The sequence below is a fragment of the Ambystoma mexicanum genome, chromosome 10, assembly GCF_040938575.1.
Source record: "Ambystoma mexicanum isolate Mex_15411 chromosome 10, UKY_AmexF1_1, whole genome shotgun sequence".
In the NCBI taxonomy this organism is placed as follows: Eukaryota; Metazoa; Chordata; class Amphibia; order Caudata; family Ambystomatidae; genus Ambystoma; species Ambystoma mexicanum.
Genome location: NC_090932.1, coordinates 1,293,311,633 through 1,293,335,935, shown reverse-complemented (window position 1 = coordinate 1,293,335,935; position 24,303 = coordinate 1,293,311,633). Strand labels below are relative to the sequence as shown.

General features: G+C 44.8%; 1 protein-coding gene across 1 annotated transcript in view; it reads left to right on the top strand.

Moving 5' to 3' along the window:
• LOC138492254 (acyl-CoA dehydrogenase family member 11-like) overlaps positions 1–24,303 on the top strand; it is a 1,439,352-nt gene that overhangs the window by 291,848 nt on the left and 1,123,201 nt on the right. The window contains exon 3 of the mRNA XM_069619296.1: positions 2,261–2,493. Within this exon, the coding sequence (XP_069475397.1) occupies positions 2,261–2,493 (233 nt within the window). The remainder of the gene's footprint in view (positions 1–2,260; positions 2,494–24,303) is intronic.

Below are 24,303 nucleotides of genomic sequence, written 5' to 3'. Positions count from 1 at the left end.
TCCAATGCTAATCTGCTCACTGTCCCCAGGTTTAAACGCACCAAAATGGGTGGCAACAGCTTCCAGTTGAAAGCACCTCAACACTGGAACTCCTTACCACCATCGCTCAGAACTCCCCAATCTTACTCACTTTTTAGACGCAACTACATCCATTGGTTAAAGAACACGAACCACCAACACCTCTAACACCACACGGCTGCTCTCTGCGTTGCATGCTTTAAGTGAATCTGTAAATTTATAATACTAAATTTGTAAATATTTGTGATTCTTTAAATATATTTACTGCATTCTCTCCTGCCAAACTGTACACATGTTCCTTCATTGTCACACTTTAATTATGTAATGTAAAGTATAAGCAACCTGTAACCAAGCTTTGAATCACCTTGCTGCTCATGCGCCCTCATACCCTCGGGTCTGGTGCGCAATACAAATGAATAAACAAACAAACATATGTCGCCCTGACAGTTGGAAGGTTTAATTCCCAGAATAATCTTTTCCACATTTTTGATGGCGACTGGGGAGAACTGGAAGTGGGGGGTACATTGCGATTAGGGATTTCAGCTGAATGGGAGCTAGGGGGTAAATTATTTTTTTTGGTGTCAATTTTAGATTGTAGAAGTGCAAAATTGCCTTCTGAATGTTTGCCCACCATGCCTCATCTTTGGAGCAGGCGTCAATGATGGGTGCAGGGGACTCAGTTCCATAAGGATTGTGAAAAGTTCCTTAGTACTTGATTCGGCATTTTGGATTCTTTCATTGTATATTTTTTTTTCCTAATGATAGCTGCTTTGTAGGCAGAGGCGATGGATGCATGGTTTTCCTTATTAGCGATAGAAGGGGTTTTATCCAAACAGTTTCAGCTGATCTTTTTTCATTATGGAGTAATTTTAGATCGGGGGTAAACCATTTATTTAGCCAGGAGGTGGGTTTATCCTTTCGTAGTTTTAACGGCGCAATCTGGTTGATTGCTTGCTTCATTGTGGTATTGTAGCTGTCGACTAGCTCGCCAGGGTCTTTATCGACATTCAGTGTAATGTTGGCGATAGGATGTAGCAGAGGTAATAATTGGTCTGGCGTTAGGTTACGCTTATTCCTCGCTAGAGTGGAGGGGGCCGTGGTGATGTCGAAGTTAGGGTGAGCTTTTTCCTGAAAGGAAAAGGTGATGCAGTGGTGGTGGGACCATGCACAAGGTTCATTGTTGAGGATCAGTGTGGAGCAGTTGAGGTTGGCCAGCCAGTCCAGGGGTCTGCCTTTGTCAGGGGTGGGTTTAAGGATACGTGATTTAAAACCAATCCGGGAGATGGTGTTCTCTAGTGCAGTGGCGTTCGTGTCTTTGGCTTCATGGAGGCCTAGGTTCATGTCTACAAGCAAAATAATCTGAGATCCTGTTTGGTGTTCTGAGTGAGAAGGGTTGAGATATCTTCCTCAAATGAGGAGATGAGGCCGGGTGGACGATAGATAAGGTGCAAGAGTATGGTGCTTGTAGGTGAAAGGGGTAGTTTGACTGAAAGTAGTTCTGAAGACGGAAGGTTGGTGATAGTAAATTCTCTGAGGCCAAGGTGGGTTTTGGCAATGAACGCTACACCACCCCCTTTCCCAGAGGTTCTGTCTGCTCTGATGATGGTGTAGTTGTTTGGGAGGGCTAGTGCTGGTACTAACACCGAACTGCTCCTAAAACAGCACTGAAAACAAAGATGCCACTGAGGATACCTACCCTGATCAGTAGGAAGTATTCACTCATTTGAATTATGAAACCACCTTCACTGCAAAACATATTTATCCTGTATGTAACACATTTTTCATCTTTTGCTTTGATTAATGTTCTCTGGCCTAGTGTCCTCTACTCAATATGATTTCACATTATTTTTCTAAAAATGTTCTTGGAGAATACCATCCCTGTAAACATTCCAATAAAGGTTTTGATGTGCGTTACTCTTCCACTACACTTTACAATGCATCATTTAGTATTCTTTTTCACAAGTGGGCCTTTGGGACAGCCATTTACCAATACCGTAATTTTGGCCTGCTTTAACAGATGCTGTTTGGCATGATTTATTACAAAGAATCTTAATTGGTGGTTTGTAGGAGGTGTGCCACCAAGCCATCTGAAAGGGTTTTTTTCAGTTATTACATCCGCACAGTTGCATTTTGTTTACATTTAAACAATTACGAACAAATCCATTGTTGAGCGCCACACCAATATTAATTCTGTTGCCATTAACCTTTAATACATTTTTCCTAAATGCGTGTTGCTTTTTAGGTAATGTTAGAGGTGGACCAAGATCTGCTACGATTTGGCGCTCGTTTGAGACAAGAGATTGAAACTTTAGGACGAGAGTGCGAGTTGAATCCCCCTCGGCTTCAGCAGTATGACCCATGGGGTCAGCGAGTGGATTGTATTATCACATGTCCTGCCTGGAAGAGGATGAAGGAGATTTCCTCAGAGGAAGGGCTGATTGCAGAAGCCTATGACAGGAGATACTCTAACTGGAGGTATTGTAATAGGTTTACCATACATCAATGATAACCATACTGTGTACTTTAAACATTGTATGTACTCTACACTCTTGCACCCAGACCCACCCACATGCAATCTGGTGAAATGGTGCACATTTTCGACAGTAATGGATAGTCTGCCAAGGTATCATTTGGTTAAGATCAAAATTGAAAGTCTGCTGGCTGCATTCCAAAGCTGGAACAATAGGCACACACCTGGGTGTGCTAGCACCCACATAGCTTCAAGACTGATGCATCTCACTTAAAAATGTGAGGTGTTGGCTGGTCGGTCTCACAGAGACCTTGGCTTAAAGACAGCAAATCTCATAAGAAAACTTCCACTTGAGAGCACTCTACAACTATGGACTGATGGTAACATCTGTCCATAGTAAGTCATCTATTGGTAAAAACCACCACCAGCCTGTCTAGAAGAAGCTTAAGCAGTCAAGAAGTCTGTGTACTCCAAATCAAAAGTTGAAACTACTATTCTATCACTGCCACTTAAACACAAATCCTAATCTAAGACAAAAGTTATTTCTAAAACCCAGGCAAATGACTCACTTCTCCTGGGTATCCGTCTATCAAGGTGCAGTGTTTAACTTCACGAAATGCTCCAAGTTCACAACCAAAAGAAACAAAGTTCCACAAATCCCGGTGGGGCTAAGAGAAAGACCCCCTCCTCCCTCACCCCTGCCCCCTTCTCCTAGCTTGCTCCCCAGTTATCTGTAAGCCTCTTCCAGGCTATCATATATTCAACATCTTTAACAAATCTTGTAGTTCCCTCCAAGGGCTTTTTCCACTTTTCTTTTTATTTGTATATGGTTTGTACAAAACCTTTTACTAAAGATATATAAAACGGATGTATTACTACATTAATTTGATTAGTTATAACAAACAATAGCTTAAATTCACATGATAAAAATACATCCTAAAAGATTGTTTTAAACATGGGTTACAATTTTCTTCAGTTTTCTGTGCAAAATAACAGGTGTGCGAATTAAGATAAATCCACAGGAAATGGAACTTTCTAGCATCACAACCTATATCTACTATTTTTAAAAGATATCGTATTTGACAACTTTTTGAATCCCAATGACCTCCATTGTTGATGTAAAGTTGTTGACTATTCCGCACATTTGAGATCGGGATTAATAGCATAGCTATAGTTTCAGCGCAACAATAGCATGACCAATTCAATCAACACAGTGTACAGGTCATTAGTCTCAAGACTGACTATTCAAAAATGACACTAATTAAATGTTAATTATACTCAGAAGACATGTGAGCGAAAGAATCAGAGAGACATTCTTTCCCCACATGCATCACAGCCAATGAAAGTTTCTTGAAAAACTAGTTTTTACCAATGATGTGATTTCCAAAGCATTGCATTCTATTGGATTCAAAATACGGACACGAGATAACAAGATGTTTCAATGTTTCCAATTGATTACCACAAGAGCAAAATCGACAGGTGCTAGATGAGTGTGCGACACCTTTCGTGTTCCAGTGTTTTATTTGTACTCAGTGTGGAATTGATTAAGTTTAAACCTTATATACTTTTTCCACTTTCTTTCACTTGGCCCCACTAGGACGAGGGGACGAGTCCTCCTCGACTCTCCAGAACAACGCCCCTGTGGAATTGGCCAGGGAATTGCCTCACAACATGTCTTACTACTTTCTCTTCTACTTCTTGTCTGTCACAAACGTTCCTGGCCCCTTCCCAGGCTTTCTTATTCCTGTTACCTTCTCTAGAGGCATGCTTCACTGGTTTTGCCAGGGGCCGCAGATTTGTTCTTCTGCCTTCTACTTCTCATCATACGCCTGTTTGCCTTCGTGGCCTGGTACTGTTGCCAGTCCCGGTTCAAGTTCCAGACCAGATGGTCCCCCTGTTACAGGCCACACTACCACCACTACAGTTTCTCATGCTCTCCATACATTTGCCTCCGTGTTAGGCTAGACTAGGCGGTATAGGTGCAGTTCTCAGACTGCACGGCTGACCCATGACCGGTCGCGCCACCACCTCTTTCTCCACTTACAGTTTGCCGGCTCCCAGCTGACTCGCAAGACGCAGCACGGGCGTCGCGCTACTCATCTCTGCTACACTGGCGAGCTACCTCGCTGCAGTTTCCTGAGGCCCAGTTTCAACCTTGCAGGCTTCTCGACTGTGTCTTTGCTCACCAGGTTCTCTTTCCGGAACAGAACAAAGTCTTTCTTTGCTGTTTGAATTAAATGGCTGGGAATGCCCCAGAGTAACAGCTTGTAGAGTATTTTTTCTACTTGATTGTAACATGTTGGGGATCTTCTTCGTCCCTGTACTCATTACAGTGAGATTGTCTGACAGTGGCAGTCATTCCGAGTTGGATCTAAAGATCCAAATGGATGAGGCGAAGGAGAATGGTAAGCTAGGGATCCTCCTACTCGTAGACTTCTCAGCGGCCTTTGACCTCATTGACCACCAAATCCTCACCAAACACCTTACCTCAGATGCAGCATTCTCCACGAATGCCTCTGAGTGGGTCAATTTCTTACTCTCAAATTGGATCACCAGAGTATTCTCCCCTTCAGCCTCAGCACATCCGATACCACAATCTGTGGAGTCCCTCAAGGCTCATGCGTATCACCCACGCTATATAACATATATATAAAGATGTTATTTGATCATCTGGACAAATTGGGTGTCATCTATACCAACTATACAGATGGCACCCAAGTCCTCATACCCCTCACTAGATGTTACGTCCAAGACTCCAAATTACTCAATGACATATACTTGGAAATCCAAACTTGGATGGCCACCAATAGCTTATGTCTGAATGACAATAAGACCAAGCTAATGATTGTGGGCACTCAGGCTCAAATGAATAAACTCGACTCAAAGTACTCAGCTTTCAATATTGATGGTAACATCAAAGTATCCAAAAATATAAAAACACTGGGGGTCTGTCTTGACGCAGCGCTATCCCTCAAAAAACAAGTCAGCAATCTGGCATCTTCCACAGCCTACATCAATAAACTCATCTACAGCTGCAACTCATACTTATCAACAAACAGTTGTCTCACTTTAGCAAGGGCTCTTGCTTTGTCCAAATTAGACTACTGTAACACACTATTCCTAGGTTCTTATGAAATCAACCTAAACAGACTATAACTCATTGAGAGCAGCACTTAGCTTACCCAGATCTAGTCGAATCTCTGCGCTCAGACACGTCAATTGGTTGCCTATCCGTGACAGAATCACATTAAACACCTTAGCTATCACCCACAAATGCCTCTCGAATATAGCCCCAAAATACCTGCCCAACAAAATATGCAAACATCAAGCATCACGTACCACCAGATCAACTCATTCACTCAAGCTGGTGGTACCAAGGTACAACCTAAAGACAGCTGGAGGAGCTAGTTTCCCTGTCCAAGCTGCCAAACGTTGGAATTCCATCCCACCCAACTCAGACTGGAACCCTCCTTCCTCACATTCAAAGCCAAAATGAAAAACTGGCTCAATAAGCTGTTACACTAACTTTGAAACCCGACGCACCAGGCGGATATCTCACAGCACTTCTACCCTACCAACTACTGTATTTGCTCCCATGATGTATTTCTTTTATGGCACATCACAATTGTCGACTATCCCAGGTCTCCTCTTGACATAACTTGGTACAATTTGCCAGTCCGTACCATATCCAGCTGTAAGCAGGGTCGCCATTCTTGCTCTTTATGCATCTATCACTGTTTATTGCCTCACATGTATGTAACTCTTAAGTCTCTCAAGCGCAATATAAATAATAAACGAATACAAAAATACATAAACTACCAGCAGGTGGCTTTTGCTTCATTATTGCTGGAGTGCAGAGATTAACACAACCTGCTGATAAGTGCTTTACATTTAATTCTTTTCTGAAAGCACTGCGAAATAAATGCTGCGGTTTTGTTTCTAACGTAGAAAGAAAACCGCAGCATTTATAAGGTTGTATTTATGTTTGCAGTGGCTTCAGCTTTGAGGGCCGGGGGAGCCCAAGCGACTGAAAGCTGAAGCCACAGCAAACCTAAATACAATGTTGTTGTATTTAAAAATGCTGCGCTTTTCGTTCTACATTTTCCGGAGCCCGAGAAATGTAGAAAGAAAACTGCAGCATTTAGAAATACAAAAATGTTATATTTCTGACTGCGGCGGCTTTCGCTTAGAGTCTCCTGTACTCCCCCGTGTCGGGGGAGCCCAGGAGACTCAAAGTGAAATCCGCTGCATTCAGAAATACAACGCTGTTGTATTTCTAAATGCTGCAGTATTTAGAAATACAACAACATTGTATTTCTGATTGCGGCGGCTTTCGCTTGGAGTCTCCTGGACTCCCCTGATCCCGGGGAGCTCAGGAGACTCCAAGTGAAAGCCACCGCAGTCAGAAATACAACGTTGTTGTATTTGCGATTGCCATGGTTTTCCAACCACAGCAATCGCAAATACAACATTGTTGTATTTATAATTACTGCGCCTTTGCTTTTTTGATTTTCATTTTACGTTTTCTGTGCTTCCCTGGGCTTGGGAAGCACCGAAAACGTAAAATAAAAATGAATGCAACCTCCCAAACTCATGTACAGCTCTGCTCTGGCTGCAGTAAGCAAAAGCTCCCAGTAGGGGGGTTTTGCTGCTTGTTTAGTGCTGCCAGGGCAGAGCTTAAAAGAAAAGTGCGCTCAAAAATATTATTGTCCTAACAGATGGGCAATAATGAAAAACATGCATTAAACATAATTTGAATGAAAGTTCCTATGTAAACGTTTGAGCAAACCAGGCTCATTCTGAAAACCATTTCCCCTTCGAGCCCCATAGGGTTCAGTGGAAATGGTGATGGAGCTAATAACGGGCCTGCAAATAGCGGGCCCGTCAATAGCTCCCTGGTCCCTTAGCAGGTCCCGCTATGGGTGGCTAGTAAAACCAGCCGGCCCTAGTGGGACCCGCTAAGGGACCTCAGAATGCAGCGGTAGGGGGCTAACGGCACCAGCATCCTTACCAGTACCGTTAACACCCTACTGCCGTACTCCTAAATGAGGCCCATTGTCTAACGTCTTCGAAGACTGTGGCTTCCCAGAGATTGACCTGTTTGCAACTCTAGAGACCGCTCAATGCCCAGATTACGCCTCCAGGTTCCCGCAGGACCGCTCCAAGGGGAACGGACTTTGGATAACATGGTCAGGGAAATTTGTCTATGCTTTTCCCTAGACTCTGGATAACATGATCAGGGAAATTTGTCTATGCTTTCCCCTACTCACAAGATGCACCAGGAACCAGTCACTATGATTCTGGTGTGGGCCTGCCAACCTTGGGTTTTCTCATCTGATGGCAATGTCAGTCTCCCCTGCGAGGAAGCTGCCATGCCCGTACAACATGCTGTCACAAGACAACGGGGAGATTCTACATCCATGCCCGCAAACTCTCAACTTAGCAGCCTTTCTCCTGAAGTCGTAGAATTAGGACACCTCCACCTTCCTCAAAGATACATGGACATACTTAAGTGCGAAAACCAACCACCAGACACTGCTATTCCAGCACATGGAAACGCTTTGTGGTCTGGTGCAGTACTAAAAGCATCAATCCTATTGAATGCTCACCAACACATATGTCCTGTACCTAACTCACTTGCTAGATTCAGGCTTGCTTTTCAATTCCTTAAAAGTCCACTTAGCTGAACCTTCTGCTTTCACCATGTCTCATGAAAGGGTTTTGTGATGGAAAATTCCAGTCGTTAATGCTTTCGTGAAGGGGGTTAAAAGACTTCTTTCCCCAAACCGTTCTCCCAGATGGGACCTGAATGTGTTATTAACTAGAATAATGGGTTCTCCATTTGAACCTATGCATAAGGCAAGCCTTAAGGCTCTCACTTATAAAACCGCCTTCCTGGTGGCAATCACTTCAATAAAAAGAGTTAGTGAACTGCAGGCTCTTTCAGTCCTAGACCCATTTCTCACGATTCACAAAGAAAAGGTGGTCCTGCGCACTTAGCCACGATTTGCGCCTACATTTATTTCAAAGTTCCATGTCAACCAATCAAAAGAACTACCCACCTTTTTCCAGAACCCCACTAACGTGGCGGAAAGAAGTCTCCACACACTTTATGGGAGGAGAAGAGTCATCTACTATCTGAAAAGGACATAATTACTTGGGAAGACAAACCAGTTTTTCGTTTTAGTGGCAGCTGGTAGAGAAGGGGATCCTGTCTGTAAATCAGCGATTTCAAAATGGATTGTAAACTGCATCACACTGTGTTAAACTCTTGCCGAGGGGGAGATGCCCTTCAAGCCTAGAGAACACTCCTCTGGGCACTGGGGCTTCCATAGCATTCATTCGTTGCGAATGTTCCTCTTGAGCCCATTTGTAAAGCAGCAACCTGGAGTTCTGTACACACCTTTGGAAACATTTCTGCCTGGATACACACTTTAGGTCTGATTCTCGGGTGGGGACAAGCGGTACTTAGACATCGGTTTACTACAGTTCCTTCACACATCCCACCACCATCTCTGGTTACTGCTCGCTAGTCTATGCACAGCATGTGATTCTAAGCAGGTTCACAAGCATCAGACTTTCATTACTTTCAACCATCAGAAATGCTATTACGGTATCTGCTTAGATTCACATGCACCCACCCTCCCCCCCCCCCCCCTTGGAGTAGAATGAACATAGACATCTTACACCTTTCTCTCTCTGTACTCACTCACGGTGGTCATAAAGCTCCCTCACGGCAGAAAAAAAAAAACAGAGCGACCTCAACACGTGAGGGATTTTGTGTACATTACACGTTGCGATGCTTGAAATGCATCGTAGGAACAGGGCCTCCGTATCTTTGTCCTTTACTGTTTATCGTGTGTTCTGTCGTGTTTTCCGCACAGGCGTTCATGTGGGACTCCTGGTGGTGCAGCTCTTTTGGTTTGGGGTACAGACCCATGGGATACCCTTATGGCACCCATGGGTAGGGTACAACCCTGTGCCCCTAGTGTATGTTTTTGGGCACCTGTGTGGGCTGTATGGGCTGGTGGCAGCTCCATGCTGAATTTGACATGTTCTCGGAGTATCATCCATTTTGGGATAACCAGGCCCTGTCATTGGAATCAGATTCCTGATGGAAACGAGATGGCCCCTGTGGCCTCTTGCCTTCCATCACCTGTTACCTTTGTTTTCCCGAAGTCCTGGGAAGCCCTGACTCTGCCCCTTCCCCCTGATTGGCTGTTGGGTGGAAGTTCAATATATGGTAGTGTGGGGAAGTGCCGACCAGACTGGCTGGAGCCTTCCCAACAGCCATATGTTGTGGGTGTGCCTGTGGGTGGGACCTGGGTGAATGGAGTGTGTGACGAATGTGCATTCTGTGTTGTGGATGTCTTGTATCTGGTGTTTGACACAATGACTGAGACAGCCCTGTCCAAAACTGGTATGAATGCAGTGTGTAGTGTTGAATGGCGTGGTACTTGTCCGAATCCACATTCTGTGTTGTGAGTGTCTGGATGGAGAAGAATGGCCTGAATGCACTGTGTGCCTGATTGGCTGACTGCCCTTCTGAGTGATTGGTTGCCTGAGTGTGACCCAGCAAAACGAATGGGAGATCAACAGTATATCTGGGGGCCTCTCTCTGCTAGAATTCGTTCAGAATCTGGAGTTGAAACTGACATTGAAACTGAAGCTTAACCTTGAAGCCCTGGTGGAAGAGAAGTATTGCTGTTGCTCTACTTCGTCGATCTGAAAGCTGCTGTGTCTTCAAGAACTGATCCAGAGAGGACCTGGTTAGGCACCCTCTTCCCGAGCTACGAGGGACCCTCGTGCACTGCTAACCTTCGCCGAATCGCCCTGGAAGTCAGCCTACGAAAGACTGCCAGCCGGAGACTGGGATCGCCGACGAGAAACCAAGAGAATCACCGGACAGCCGCCCAGTTGTTGACCAGGGTTCGGAGGTTTGCTATAACCGCTGGAGGCCCGTCGAAGTTAGTTGCCCAGAAGCGGGGAATGCTTGATGCTGTGCCGTTGACGACCAGAGCCGCAATGCTCCATTGAGCAAGACATTTGATGCCCGGACGCGCTCGTCCGACTGCCTTACTGCGCCGGAGAAGGCAAGGCCGTCGCCGCGCCGAGGAGCATCCGCCGGTGGGGTTCCCGCCACCCAAAGACCGTAGAGACGCCGGACGACTCAACGGCCTTGCTGGGCCAATGTTCTTCACATCTTTGCGGTCCTGAACTATCGACGTCGAGGTGCCCCGCACGCCTTGCAGGACGTCTTCGACTCGTCGACGAGCACTGCCAGGACCGAAGCTGCTGCCTCGACGCCATCAAACTTTTCATCGAGGATCATTGATGCCACGTTCACCACCTTCAAGCCCATCGACGATCCGTGGCTCCTGCTTTAAAGGGAGTCACTCAAGAAGGATCCATCAACGCCTCCTCGAGGAACTCTATTCCAGGTACATTGGTGTGTTAGAAACACTTTAGAAGCAAATAAGACTAATTGAACAATATATGGACTGGGCTTGTATTTTTTCTTTATTTTACGGGTAGTCCAGGTGGGGAGGATCTACACACAGAGCTGTGTCTAGGTAACAGTGCCAGTATTCTGCCAATTGTTCTACCCAACTGCTTTCCTCCTATGTCTATTGTTGGTTACCTTTTGTTAATTGATTTGTGTGACATTTGACCGGAGTACAGTTGATGCACTTTAATGAAATCTGATAATTGTGGTACCTCTTAGAACTGTATATATTTGCCATTGTAGATTAACTGAGCACAAAGTGAGTTATTGTGATAGTGTATATAACCTTCAACCTTAATTATATAAAGACTGTGTTTTCACTAATATAGTGTGTGGACATTCCTTTGTGCGTGCTTGTGGACTACAATCTACTTAAGAACCAGCCCGCATCACCTCCTGAGAAGCTAGGCCTTGATTGCTCCTCCATTGCAGCCAACAATAGAGAATCTTGGCTGGGGTCCTGTGGGCCTCTCCTCTACCATATAGAGAGAAGTAGTACAGACGCCCCCTCCGGTCTTTACACACGTCACGTTAGGCATAGTGTTACAAGCACACCCATGTGGACGTCCCCCTTTTGATCCTTGAAAGACGAGATGCAATACTCTGCGATTACCACTAGATGTCGTACTATATGCATAGCATGTGAATCTAAGCCGATCCCACCATCAGAAATGCTATTACTACAATAAGTAATGCATGTCATATAAATGCTGAACTGCATTTCTGACTAAAGCATAGTACTTCTGCTGAGAGAGGTCAGTGTTGTCCCAAGTGGAAGGCTAATAATGCTGGAATTGAAATCTTTGACTTGCAGGTTACTCATAAATCACTGCACCAGGCACTGTAACTCACTAACTCACTGAACTACTCCACCAGACATTGTATCGTGGTACCTGCATGTTTCACTTAGATCTATGCACATATGTTGATCAACTGAGCTCTTACTTTCCAGCAGGCCAGTGCCTCTAATGCTTATAGGGCCGGGACAATATCCAGTCCCACTGTGCAGATTTCTTAGAAACATGGTATCCCGTGGCATTAATTTCTGGGCCCTGAAGTCTGTTTGCGGTGTAATACGTGACCTGTCCTACTGCCTGCATGTGCCATGCATGCATGAAACATGAGAGGAGTAACTATTTTTAAAAAAAAAAGGGAAGATTGGAGTTGGAAGTGTTTACAATCAGGAAATGTGCAGAATTTTGTACAGAACGCATACATTTCAGTGCTAGTTTCAGAATATATCTTTCGGATCATATTCTTACATAATTCTCGTCAGAGCAAAACATTCACTATAATGGTGCAATACAAACGCAACTAACACATTTCTGAAATATAACTTTATGACTGCTAGAGATGAGCAATCTAAAAAGTATTGTTGCTGAAAACACGAAGGGTTGTAGCTCTGCATTTGTTGAATTGTTATTTTAAAGTTGTTTCTACTCATCTGTAGCACAATACATAATTTTGTTTCATCGATGCTGTGCTTTGTGGGATTAAAACAATGGGTGTGGGGTAATGAGGGTTGGGACTAAAGATTTCCCTTCAAGTAAATTGGGAAACATCAAACTATCTCAATACAGTAAATCTCTAGGTTGTTATACCAAATGTTGCACCTAGTGAAAATAAGACCATCTGGTAAGTGGCTTGCCCAGGATCGCGGTTTAATGATGCCGATATTTTATCCCTTCGGCAGTTAACATTGGGAGTAACACACTGGCCCAAGTGCTTTACATTTAAAACTCTTCGCGGTGGTCACTGTTTCATTCACTCTTATTTTGGTACCCAAGTGGACTGAGACACACAAGTTGCAGTTAACTTGCCCAGGACTACAAGATCTTAGTAATGCAAGGAAGCTGAGATTGGAACCTATTTCTCAGCCTGCTTACAAATTCTATATTTCTCTCCTCCTCCATCAGCGTGATGCTGACATACGGTTCTAAAGCCAGACCAAGAACACATAATATTTTTGTTTAAATGTTTTTATTATGCGAGTTAGTTTCAACATTAAAACTGTACGCACACAAACATGAAAAAGACAATTATTTTACAAAAAGAGAATCACAATAAAATGGTAATACCAACAGTTTACAGTAAAAATACATTTCTAAATCAAATCAAGTGACCTACTAATTACAAAATGCATAACTGAAATGACCAAATGGTCGCTAGGCTCCAGCAACGGTGATCACCAAAGCATTTTCCATGTGACCAAAGGACGCTTTTTAAAATACAACACAAAAGAGGCTTTTCTAAGATTACATAGACCAGAGCATTCAATAAGCTGTTTAAACGTTTCCCTTGACAACCTACAAAACCAACAGAGGCGCTCTTGCAGAGGGGCTTTAATACGTGCACCAAAAATATTTTTGGTTGCAATCGATTTAACGTCCCCTTTAGCCACAGGTCTCTTGCATTTTTTAGTCGGATGTTTTATCATAAAATTCTGTAGTACATTATGTGGTTTTATATCCAGGGTGAAATGGTCAAAGATTTTCTAAGAGACAAGGTGTTCACTATTAAGCCAATCCGTCTCATACAATTCCCTCTTGATCTTGTTAGAAGTGAGTTGCAAGTTCTCTACCAATAGAGATTTTTGGTCCAGAATATCCCAGGAGTTGCTCATCCATGCCTTTTAATACCCCACAAGCACCCCCCTTGAATTCCTCCTTCAATTTTTCAAAGAGAGAACACACTGGGGTGAATAAAATTCCACAAAATAATAGCATTCTACGTCAGGTAACTTTGACCTCCAGAGATACAAGCCCCAAAATATGGCGCACTGCAACAAAAGGAGTACCCTTGGGTAAGGACAATACGCGTTTCCAAATAAGACTCAAGCTTAGCCCAAGCTAGTCCTTCTTCATGGGCCTCAGCCCCGTAAATCAGCCTAGGGACTATCATTTGGTTGTACATCTTAATGGCTGGCAACAACAAAAAACCACCATATTTCGTATCCATTCAGAGCTTGATTCGCCATACCAAATGATTTCCTTGCTTTAAATAGTACCCCAAGGTATCTGAACTCCCGAAACTCCTCCAGCCTCTGCTCATTCATGGACCAGGCAAAGTTCAGTCTCCCAGAGCAAGTCTTCTGACGGTTTACAACCAAGGCCTTTGACTTGGGGACATTGACTGTCAAGCAAGGTCCCCAAAGAACTCCCCAGCAGCTTTTATTGATCTATGCAGGTATATTGATCTATAGTCCAGCAGAACCAGGTCATCCACATACAATAAATACAGTAATTTGACCGAACCCAGCCTTGGACGGTTTACCATTGAATCAACAAGTGCCGCACTTATATATTTTATTTATTCACATTTATATAGCACGCAGCAGCCCAAAGGCATCGTTGCGCTGTTCGACAGAATGCTTAGCTACAAGGTACAATGCATATTTACAATAAGAAAACAGAATTGAATACGCTGAAGAGGGAAGGGGGAGTGGGGAGATGGGACAGAGGGTGACAAATTTAAAAAGAAAAGTGGCAAACACACAGCCCTGCCGGAGACCACGCTCCGCATAGACCCAACCGAATAAGAACTTCTTTGATATAACCTTACTTTCAATCTTATATCGGCATGTAGGGACTCAATATGTTAAATACTCTGGACAGCCCCATGACCTTAGCATCTTCCACAGTCTGACATGATCCACGCAGTCAAATGCCTTGGAGATGTCCAGGAAGGCCAAATAAAGGCCACGCGTTGGCAGTTAACAATGGGAGTAACAGACTGGCCCAAGTGCTTTACATTTATCGCACTTCTCAGTGGTCACTGTTTTATTCACTCTTATTTTGGTATCCAGATGGACTGAGATATACAAGTTACAATTGACTTGCCCAGCACTACAAGATTTTAGTATTGCGAGAAAGCTGGGATTGGAACCTATTTCGCAGCCTGGTTACAAAATCTATATTTCTCCAGAATTGGATCCTTCATGTATTCACATGCGTTGACTATTCCGCGTTGTCAGGCTGGGAATCCCTGGTTACTTTGATTTACTACTTTACCCATCGAAAACGTTGACACCTTGAGTGTCCCATCATTGTCATTGTGGGTGCTTTTGGTCTCCACCAATAGAATGTCGAGTGTATAGCTCCACCCCAGCAGCTTCCCTTCAGATTTCAACTGTCTTGCTAGCTGGTCGGATTCCTCGAGTTTATCTCTTCAAGAGAAATTATAATATAATTTTCCACACTACTTTCAAATGGAATAAAGCAGCTACACCGACCCTTCCACAGTGTAGACTACGGCTAGGGAGAGCGGTCCGAAGAAGTACTTGTTCAGGCCCTGTTGGATGTGCAGCCTAAAGAACATCTACGAAGGTGACGGGCAAGTAAATTGTATATACTGCCTACACCCTAACCATTCCTCTGAAAATTGTGAGATCTGTCAGGGTTGTTCTCCAAGAACCCTCAAAGACTGGAAACATTGACTATTTTGTTGGCTATGGCGGGGAATATCTGGCGCCGGAAGCAGCTTGTCAAGGAGTGCGAGAGCTACCACCCCTTCTGGCCAGCGTTCACCATCAAGCCACAGGCTGTCGTCAGAAGAGCCACTTACGAAAAGAAAAAAAAATAGGTAAGCCAAAATCGGCGATGAGCCAAGATAAGGCTACTGCGCGACCCCAGTCTCCTTCTAAAAAGAAACCGGTCAGCAGCAAAGGCTCCCGCTCCACGGCCAAAGAGTCGGCGATAATCCTGTTGACGAAAAACTTGTCATCGAAGATGGATAAGAACTTGTGTCCATCACCGAAGTCCACCTCCCATTTTGTCGAGACCATCCTCCCCGACGGAGAGGAGAGACACAAAAGTTGCCACGAAAAGCCCATCTTAGTTGACGAAAATTAAACCCCTCTTGTCTGTCTGGAACTTCTAGAGAAGGACATAGATCCTCGTCATAGAGACGTCCACGAGACATCCCCCCCCGTGGGCAATTTCGTTGACGGGACATACTCTGACAGAATCAGGCCATCACTCGTCGATGAAAAAATCTCCAGGGTGGAAAGCTATGGTTCACCCAAACCCTTTGTCAACTTCATACTGAACAATCTAACCTCCTTCTACAAGAAGAAAATATTCTATCCTGTAGTAAAGGAATACTAAAAACTCCAATGAAAGAACCAACAGAGTCCAGACATATCCCTCTTGCTATGTCACCCATATGCTTCACAGAATTCATGCCTGAGGAATTTCATCAGCATGAAATAACATCAGACTTTGAGCCTCCCAGAGAGGAATGCCCAGGGGTCACGGATTCTGATTCTGAGGACTGCAGGATCCAACCCCAGGTACAAGACAGATCTGTCAGATACAGCGTGAGAATTCTTGCAGGAGTGATGATAGCCCACCATATATAATTTTAATGAAAGTTCCTATGTAAACTTTTGAGCAAACAAGGCTCAAACATGGGAGCGTCCATTTTGCAATTTGAGGCAGCCTCCTCAGCTCATGTTAAGCTCTGCCCTGGCGGCACTAAACAAGCAGCAAAAGCCCCCTACTGGGAGCCTTTGCTTACTGTAGCCAGAGCAGACCTGTACATGAGCTTAGGAGGCTGCCTTCATTTTCATTTTACGTTTTTAGGTGCTCCCTAACCCCAGGGAAGCACAGAAAACGTCAAATGAAAATGAAAAGAGCAAAGGCGCAGCTATTATAAATACAACAAGGTTGTATTTCTGACTGCGGCAGCTTTCGCTTGTAGTCTCCTGGGCTCCCCCGGGTCGGGGGGAGCCCAGGAGACTCAAAGCTGAAGCCACAGCAAACATGAATGCAATGTTATAAATGCTGCGGTTTTCATTTTTAGTTAGAAAGAAAACCGCAGCATTTATTTTGCAGTGCTTTCAGAAAAGAATGAAATGTAAAGCACTTACCAGCAGTAGGTTATGTTAATCTCTGTTCTACGGCAATAATGAAGCAAAAGCCACCTACTGCTAGCTTTTGTGTATTACAGCTGGCTGGCTTTTGCTTCATTAGTGCCACAAGGGCAGAAATTAACACAAGCACAGGAGGCTCATCCATTTCACAAAATGGATTGCTCCTAGTGCTCAAAATGTTTGAGTTTGAGCCTCATTTGCTCAAAACTCTACATAGGAACTTTACTTAAAAATATTTTTAATATATATTTTACATTATGGGCCATCTTTTTAGCCAATAAAATGTTTGATAGGACTATCCTTTAAAGAAGAATCCCAAACTCCCAAGTCACCACCAACAAAACAGAAACCCATTTTCAATTATCCACCTAAACCTTAGACCACCCGCCACTCTTCCATTTCCAAACAGAATGTTTTAAACATGAGCTGTAGTGAGGAACTGGACAGTGTAGGAGTAGTGTGGGACCCTGACAGTACCCCTCCGTAATGTCCTGTCCCAGGGCCTGGTTTATCTTGCCTTAACCGATGGACCAGTCGAACTAAAATTAGAGCATGCACATTCTCAACCCTTTCTCAAGTCCTCTCTTTCGGCCCATAACCCTTCCAATCCACCAAATACTGTAATCAACCCCAAACCATTCTTGAATCTAGTATAGCTCGAACCTCATACTTATTTTCATCATCAGAAAACCCTGGACCTGGAACCCTACAGATCTTTAATAAATTTACATGGAATGTAGGGTGCACTTTTAACCCTGGTGGCAATTTAAATGTAACTGTAACAGGAGAGTAAACGTATTCCACCTCAAAAGGTCCAATATAACGAGGACTAAACTTGTTTTTCCCTGTCAATGCTAGATTCTTGGTAGATAATCATTTAGGAGATCAGGTGTGGTTATCTGGAGCTTTCCTACATTTTCTGTCAGCAAATTTACTATAGCTTAACTTACTTTTCTCTAAAGCCTGAACTGCCCATTCTAGATTCTGCCCCATAGCTCTCAATCTACTCAACATCGGGAACTTCCACCTCCGCCAATGCTAGCCATCCCTGATCTGAACCCAGATAACACTGTATGTACTTCTCCAGTTCCTGATTTACCCTCTCAGTCTGACCATTTCTCTCAGGATGATACCTGGTAGTTAAATGAATCTCGATCTTCAATTCCTTGCAAAATGCTTGCCAAAATTTGGAGACAAACTGAGTTCCCCGATCTGATATCACCGGACTCGGTAAGCCACCAAGCTGCAGCACATTCTGCAAAAAATGTCTGTGCTAATGACGTAGCTGTAGCAGCCCCCTTGATGGGAATGAAATGCCCAGCCTTGGAAAAAACATCCACCACTCATATAGTCGAACATCCCATATCCGGTGGTAAATCTACAATGTAGTCCATTGAAACTGCATGCCAAGGATGAGGTGGAACTGGAAGAAGCACAAGTAACCCTGCAGCTTTCTGATGATCTGACTTGGCACAAATTCAAATTTCACAATACTCTCATTTTCGGTGTCTTCATGCGTTTCCTTCCACTAAAATTCTCTTTGTAATAATTCAAGAGTTTCCTTGAATCCTGGATGCCTAGCCAACGGTGAATTGTGACAATGCTTCTTCCTGTATCTCTTCATAAGGTCAATACAATTTTACATCCACGTAAGGTATCCCCTCCTTTATCTGACATATCGGATCCTCGGCTTCCCATTCCAAAAGCTGCTCAACGGACATCTATTGTTGGATCCGCTCATGAAAATCCTTCACCTTCTGTACCTCTCCTACGATGAAATTACTTTCCGCTAGCAAAGGCATAGGGGCACAAGGGTCATTCCTAAAACTTCCTGGAATACACCAAGACCGGGCATCTGCCTTCCCATTCTGACGCTGTGGTTTAAACATGATGACAAAATCATATTCGGTGAAAAACAAGGACCAACGCAACTGTCTGGGAGTCAGTTCTTGCCAAACAAAGAAATGTCAAATTCCTGTGATCTATTAGTACCGTGACTCGATGTCTGCCACTCAGGAGATAATGCCTCCATTCCACAAAAGCTGCATTGATAGCCAATAGTTCCCTGTCTGAAATCTAATAGTTCCTTTCAGCCGGAAAAAATGTTTTGGAAAAGAAAGCCACAGGGTGAAGTTGCCCAGTCGTCTGACAGACAGCAGAGCTCACATAGCACAATCTGAAGCGTCCAGTTCTAGGAAAAAAAGCTGATCAACATCAGGATGCTATCGTATAGGCCGCGTGACAAATTTCCCCTTCAAAAATTGGAACGCCTTCTCTGATTCCTCACTTCATTCAAATGTTCCTTTCTTCAGCAGTCTAGTAATTGGAGTAACTACTTGCAAACATTTTTTGAAAAAATCTGCGATACAAAGTTTCATATGTTTTGTGAATTTTTATGTCTCTTGCTGTCGTGGGTTGAGGCCAGTCCTTCACTGCCTTAATCTTGGCTGAGTCCATTTTAAGTCCCTCAGGAGAAAGCACGAACCCCAAAATTCTACACAATCAGCATGAAACTTCCCCTTTTTTGAGTTTCGCAAATGGGTGATTTTCCCTCAACTTGATTAATGCCTTCTTGACATGTTCTTCATGCTGATTCTGTTCTTTAGAAATAAATTCAAATGTCTATGTAGACCACTACAAATCTAGAACTTCTCGAAGTTCTTGATTGATGAAAAACTGAAAAGCTGCTGGAGCGTTACAGAGGCCAAATGTCTTTTAATTAGCGCCTGCTACCACGCTTGCCTGGCATTTCTCTACCAGGCCCCACTAATTTGCATCTTGCAGCAAATAGTGATATGATCTTCATTTGCAGTTTGAATTTCCAGCGACCTCACGACTTTTTCATCGTGGCTGCCGATTTTTCTTTTTTTCTGATGCTGCTTTGTCCTTCTACTTCATCCCTATTGACTTGCTGTATGCTCTTCCTAGCCAATGGGGAACCGGCAGGCTTTAGCAGGCACCGCTCACTAAGGCCCACAACGAAAGCCCCTGTCCGCTAACAGGACGCTCCAGGTGAACCGCCCTGCAACATGGGGTAGGTTCCATGTTTATGCCCATTGAATTGACTCCTGCATCTGTGTGCTGCCGCCCTGAAACATGGGGTAGGCTCCATGTTTATGCCCATTGAATTGACTCCTGCATCTGTGTGCTGCCACCCTGCAACATGAGGTCAGGCCCTATGAATGTATCTACTTTGAACTATCTCTTGCACTTTGCGTGTATTGTTTTACCTCCACGTGATGTTTCATGCTGTCATTACCATATGTGCTTCCTTTCTGTAAACCTGAAGCACTGTAACAATTTTCTTAAGGAAAAACGCCTACATACCCCTGGGATTTGCGCGCTATACAAATAAACAAACAAGTTCTAAACGCAGTCTTCCACTCATCACCTTCTCGAATTCTCACCAGATGGTAGGCCCCCCTAAGATTTAACTTTGTAAATATCTTGGCTTCCTGGGGGGGTTACTTTTAATGCAGGGACTAAGGAAACTGCGACCTGTTCAATGGAAAACTAGAATGAAAGGCAGTTTAGAATGCTGAAAAGAATCCCAAACTACCTCACCTTTAGCCTCAGCAAATCAATGCTGCTGAGCTGTGCCTCCATCTTGGCCTGGGGCAACAAAGGCTTCCTGAAGAAATGTTAAGTAAGAATCCCAAACTCCCATGTCACCACCAACGAAACAAAAACTCATTTCCAGTTATCCACCTAAACTGCCACTCTTCCACGTTCACATAGAATGTTTTTAACATGAGCTGTAGTGAGGAACCCTGATCGTGTAGGAGTAGTGTGGGACCCTGACAAGATCTTCCAGTTGACCACAGTCAAGAGGGGAAGGAAACTCAATAACAGAGTGTAGCCCTTGGTGTCCCCCTTTCACCATCGGGAACAGGAGGTATGACTCTGGTGTACCCCTTTTTAAAAATCCTCATTCTTTGTTATCCCTGCAATTAAATCCTCAATGTTTGGTATCCCTGCACGTTCTTTCGACGCTGCAAAATAGTTCAATGCTTGGCTTCCACCACCTCAACCTCTGGGCATCCGTCAATGCAGAGACCAGGTAACTCCAGGTCTACAGTCATTACAAGGAAGAGATCAAGTGCACTCATCCAGAGACCACACCAAATGTCCAAGTTCGGCGCAAAGGTCCCACTCTCCACCCAGGCCTCCACGAACAAAAAGCCCGCTAATAAGCGAGCAAGAAGAAGGGGAGTTAGTGGATACCTATCTGTCATGCACCCATGTGCATGGAAACTGTGGCATAGGTGGAAGGTGGGACGCTGCCATTAAAGCTTCCCATCATGTTCCTCACGCAGCTCTACGGGCGGTCTAGTTGTTTTGTGTCAGCACTGCCGGAGGTTTATCTTCACTTCTGCATTTGCAGCCGATGAGTTGCAACTGCAGTTACTCTGCTTCTGCTACCACGATGTTAGTGCTTTCACTATTTCGTTCACTCACGTGAACTTTCCTTCCTTTTCCTTGCCGCCCTGGGGAAGCTGCTTCTTGCTTGCTTCTGCTCTTCCTACTCACTCTCCGCGCTCATGGAGGTCTTGCTTCCCCCTTTTCCTCTATCTCCTGCTCTCCCGGCTTGCCTTGCTTTGTTTTTTGCTGCGTGGCATCTTTTTGTACTCTGTCTTCCTCCGCTTTGGCAGTACTTTTACTGGATCGTAAACCCTTCTGCGAGTGCATATATTTGCTGCTCCTCTGTTAACACTCTCTGGATTTTCCCTTCTCCGGTCAGTTGGAACAAGTCCTTCCTTCTTGTTCAGAGGCTCTTAGACTTTCATCATTTCATTACTGCAATTCAACAGGGGTTTTTTATGCCGACTGGCTTTTTCCCCAACCGGCTGTTCCGGAAGGTGGCCACGTTATCACAGTCTGTTGACAGAATGTAACGGTGGCTTCCTCTCGAGGCAGACCATTGGCCATAAAAAAGGCGAGATTTCCGCTCTGGGAGAAGAACCCTAAAGGAAAACTACAACACACACTCTTCGGACACAGGTGAGGAGGGAGTGGCTGGTGAATCCGGGGAAGAGAGACCATTAGTTGACACTATCATTACACAAGTCCCTGAGACACACACCTCACCTCCTCATCCATTTCCACTCACCATGACAACACATGGTACACTGATGACCCAGACCAGGATGCACAGGGTACCCCAGCACAACCCTCTCGATCCAGACGATATTGGGGCCTTCCTCCTGCAGAGGAAAAGAAAGATTACTTCCCTTTTGACCACATTGGTAAGCTCAGGAAGGCTGTATTTTCAATACCAATCCTAAACCATATCTGGCAAGAAGGATTACACACCCAGAAACATCCTTTCTCTGAGCTCGCTGTTAAAGGCTAGACAAATAATTCAAAGCACCTGACGCAATCCCAAAATGTTTAATGTCCCAACCCTCCACAGAGTCGGTTGTGTCCTAAGCAGACTGGGATAGCTACGCTACTCTTTAGACAAGAGGTACAACATAAAGTCGTTGATGTGCCTTTTGAGGGAGAGAACTGTTTTGGGGACCAAATCGACAAAGCCCTCAAGGCAATGAAGGCGTATTCTGATAAGGCTACATCATTAACCGCTGTACAAGGCAGAGTGTCCTCTTGTCCTTTTCGAGGAGCCTTTAGCCACACCAGATTGTCATCCTCAAGGGTCAACAAGAACTACGGAAGAAGCAGCTACTAGTCTCGGGTATAGAAGAGGCTACCAGTCCATGGATTACCACCTAGGTCCACGCAAACGCGGATCGGCCACCTCGCAAAGAGGTAGGCAGAGCAAAGCCCAACAATGACTGCCTCAGGGGCTGACCAGTGGGGCGGAAATGTGAAGTTTCATTTCGATAGAAGGCAGGCAATTACGAAGGACAGATGGGTGCTAGATGCCATCCAACACTGCCATCTGTTGGAGTTCAAACGCAGGCAGAAACCTTTTCCTCCTGTAAAAGTCACATCCGCACCTTTGCATTCGAGTGGATTTTGTCCTCCAACGTATTCCTCATCTCAGATGGATTCCATCCAGCTTTGCTGCTCTTTGTAAATATTTTTGGCAGAGGGCGCCGTGCGTCGTTGTCGAGTCGATGGTCCCTTGAAGGCCTCCGTCGAGGGTGACGTCATCGGGTATATAAGTAGCACGCGCGGCGCCCGTTGGCCTCAGTTCCGTTTTTCCGCAGTATACGTTGCTTCGGAGATTCGGCGCGCCTCGAGTTCTGTGAAGAATAATAAATATACCGAAATATGTCCTCGTCATCCACGCCGACCACGACCCCGAAATCGGGCATTCTCCAACAAGAAGTGCGACATGTTACAAAAAACGGGCAATAGAAAGAGTTCCTCCTTCATCGAGGAGAAAAAGAGTATACTCTCTTTACTTTGTGGTAAAGAAGCCAGACGGAAACTGGCATCCAATCCTGGACCTTCGAAAACTAAACTAAAACATCAAAAAACAAAAGTTCAAAATGGTCACACTTCAAGATGTCATAAAAGCGGTTCAGCCTCATGAATATCTAGCTGCTTTAGACCTGAAAGACGCTAACCCCTTCACATTAAATACATCTGACACATCGACAGTATCTCAGATTCAAGGTTGGCAAAAGTCATTACCAGTTCCGAGTCTTTCCATTCGGCCTCAAAGCAGCCCCGAGCACTTTCACCAAATGCGGAGCACCAGTGGCGGCTTCCCTCAGAAAACGGGGCCACCATGTCTATCCGTACCTAGACGACTGGTTGGTCCGAGGCTCAACACATCAAGAGACTGGACCTCATTACGAGTAGCCCGGTAAAAACAGGTTAATTACCGGCATGCCGGTAAGAGCGGGTCCCTGCTCGTATGAACCTGCTAATAGCGGGTGATCATTAGTGCGCGAGCACGCGCAAACCCCCCATGCCGGTAATGGAAATACTGGCATGCCGCTAAAAGACCTCAAACCCCCCGATAGCGGCATCACAGGACCCGCCGATACCGGCACCGCCAAGGAGTAACCCCTAAATACCGGCCCGGTAATACCACCATGCTAATACCGGGTTCGAAAAACCGGACCCGGAAATAACGTCATCGCGCAGGAACTGGAACTGGGCCGGCGGCCATCTTTAAAAACACAATTCATTGCCATCCTCCCTAACCACCAGTCCTTTCGTGTCGTGCTGCGTCAGAAAACCCTGAGGATGTCAAAGGCTACCCAGAAGATGACCTCCCGGAAGCAGAAACAGCGTTTCTCTGAAGCTGAGCTCAACATGCTGGCGGACACTCTGGCCCAGGATGCAGACATAATCAAGTCAAATGACATAAAGCATGCTGCCCAGATGAAGAAAAAGCAAATCTGGCAGGAGGTTGCCCAGAGGGTGTCGGCCATGGGGACCACCCCACGTACTGTGCGGGACTGCCGCAATAGGTGGGACGACATCCGCTTGAGGGTGAGGAACATCCTGGCAGTCAACAGG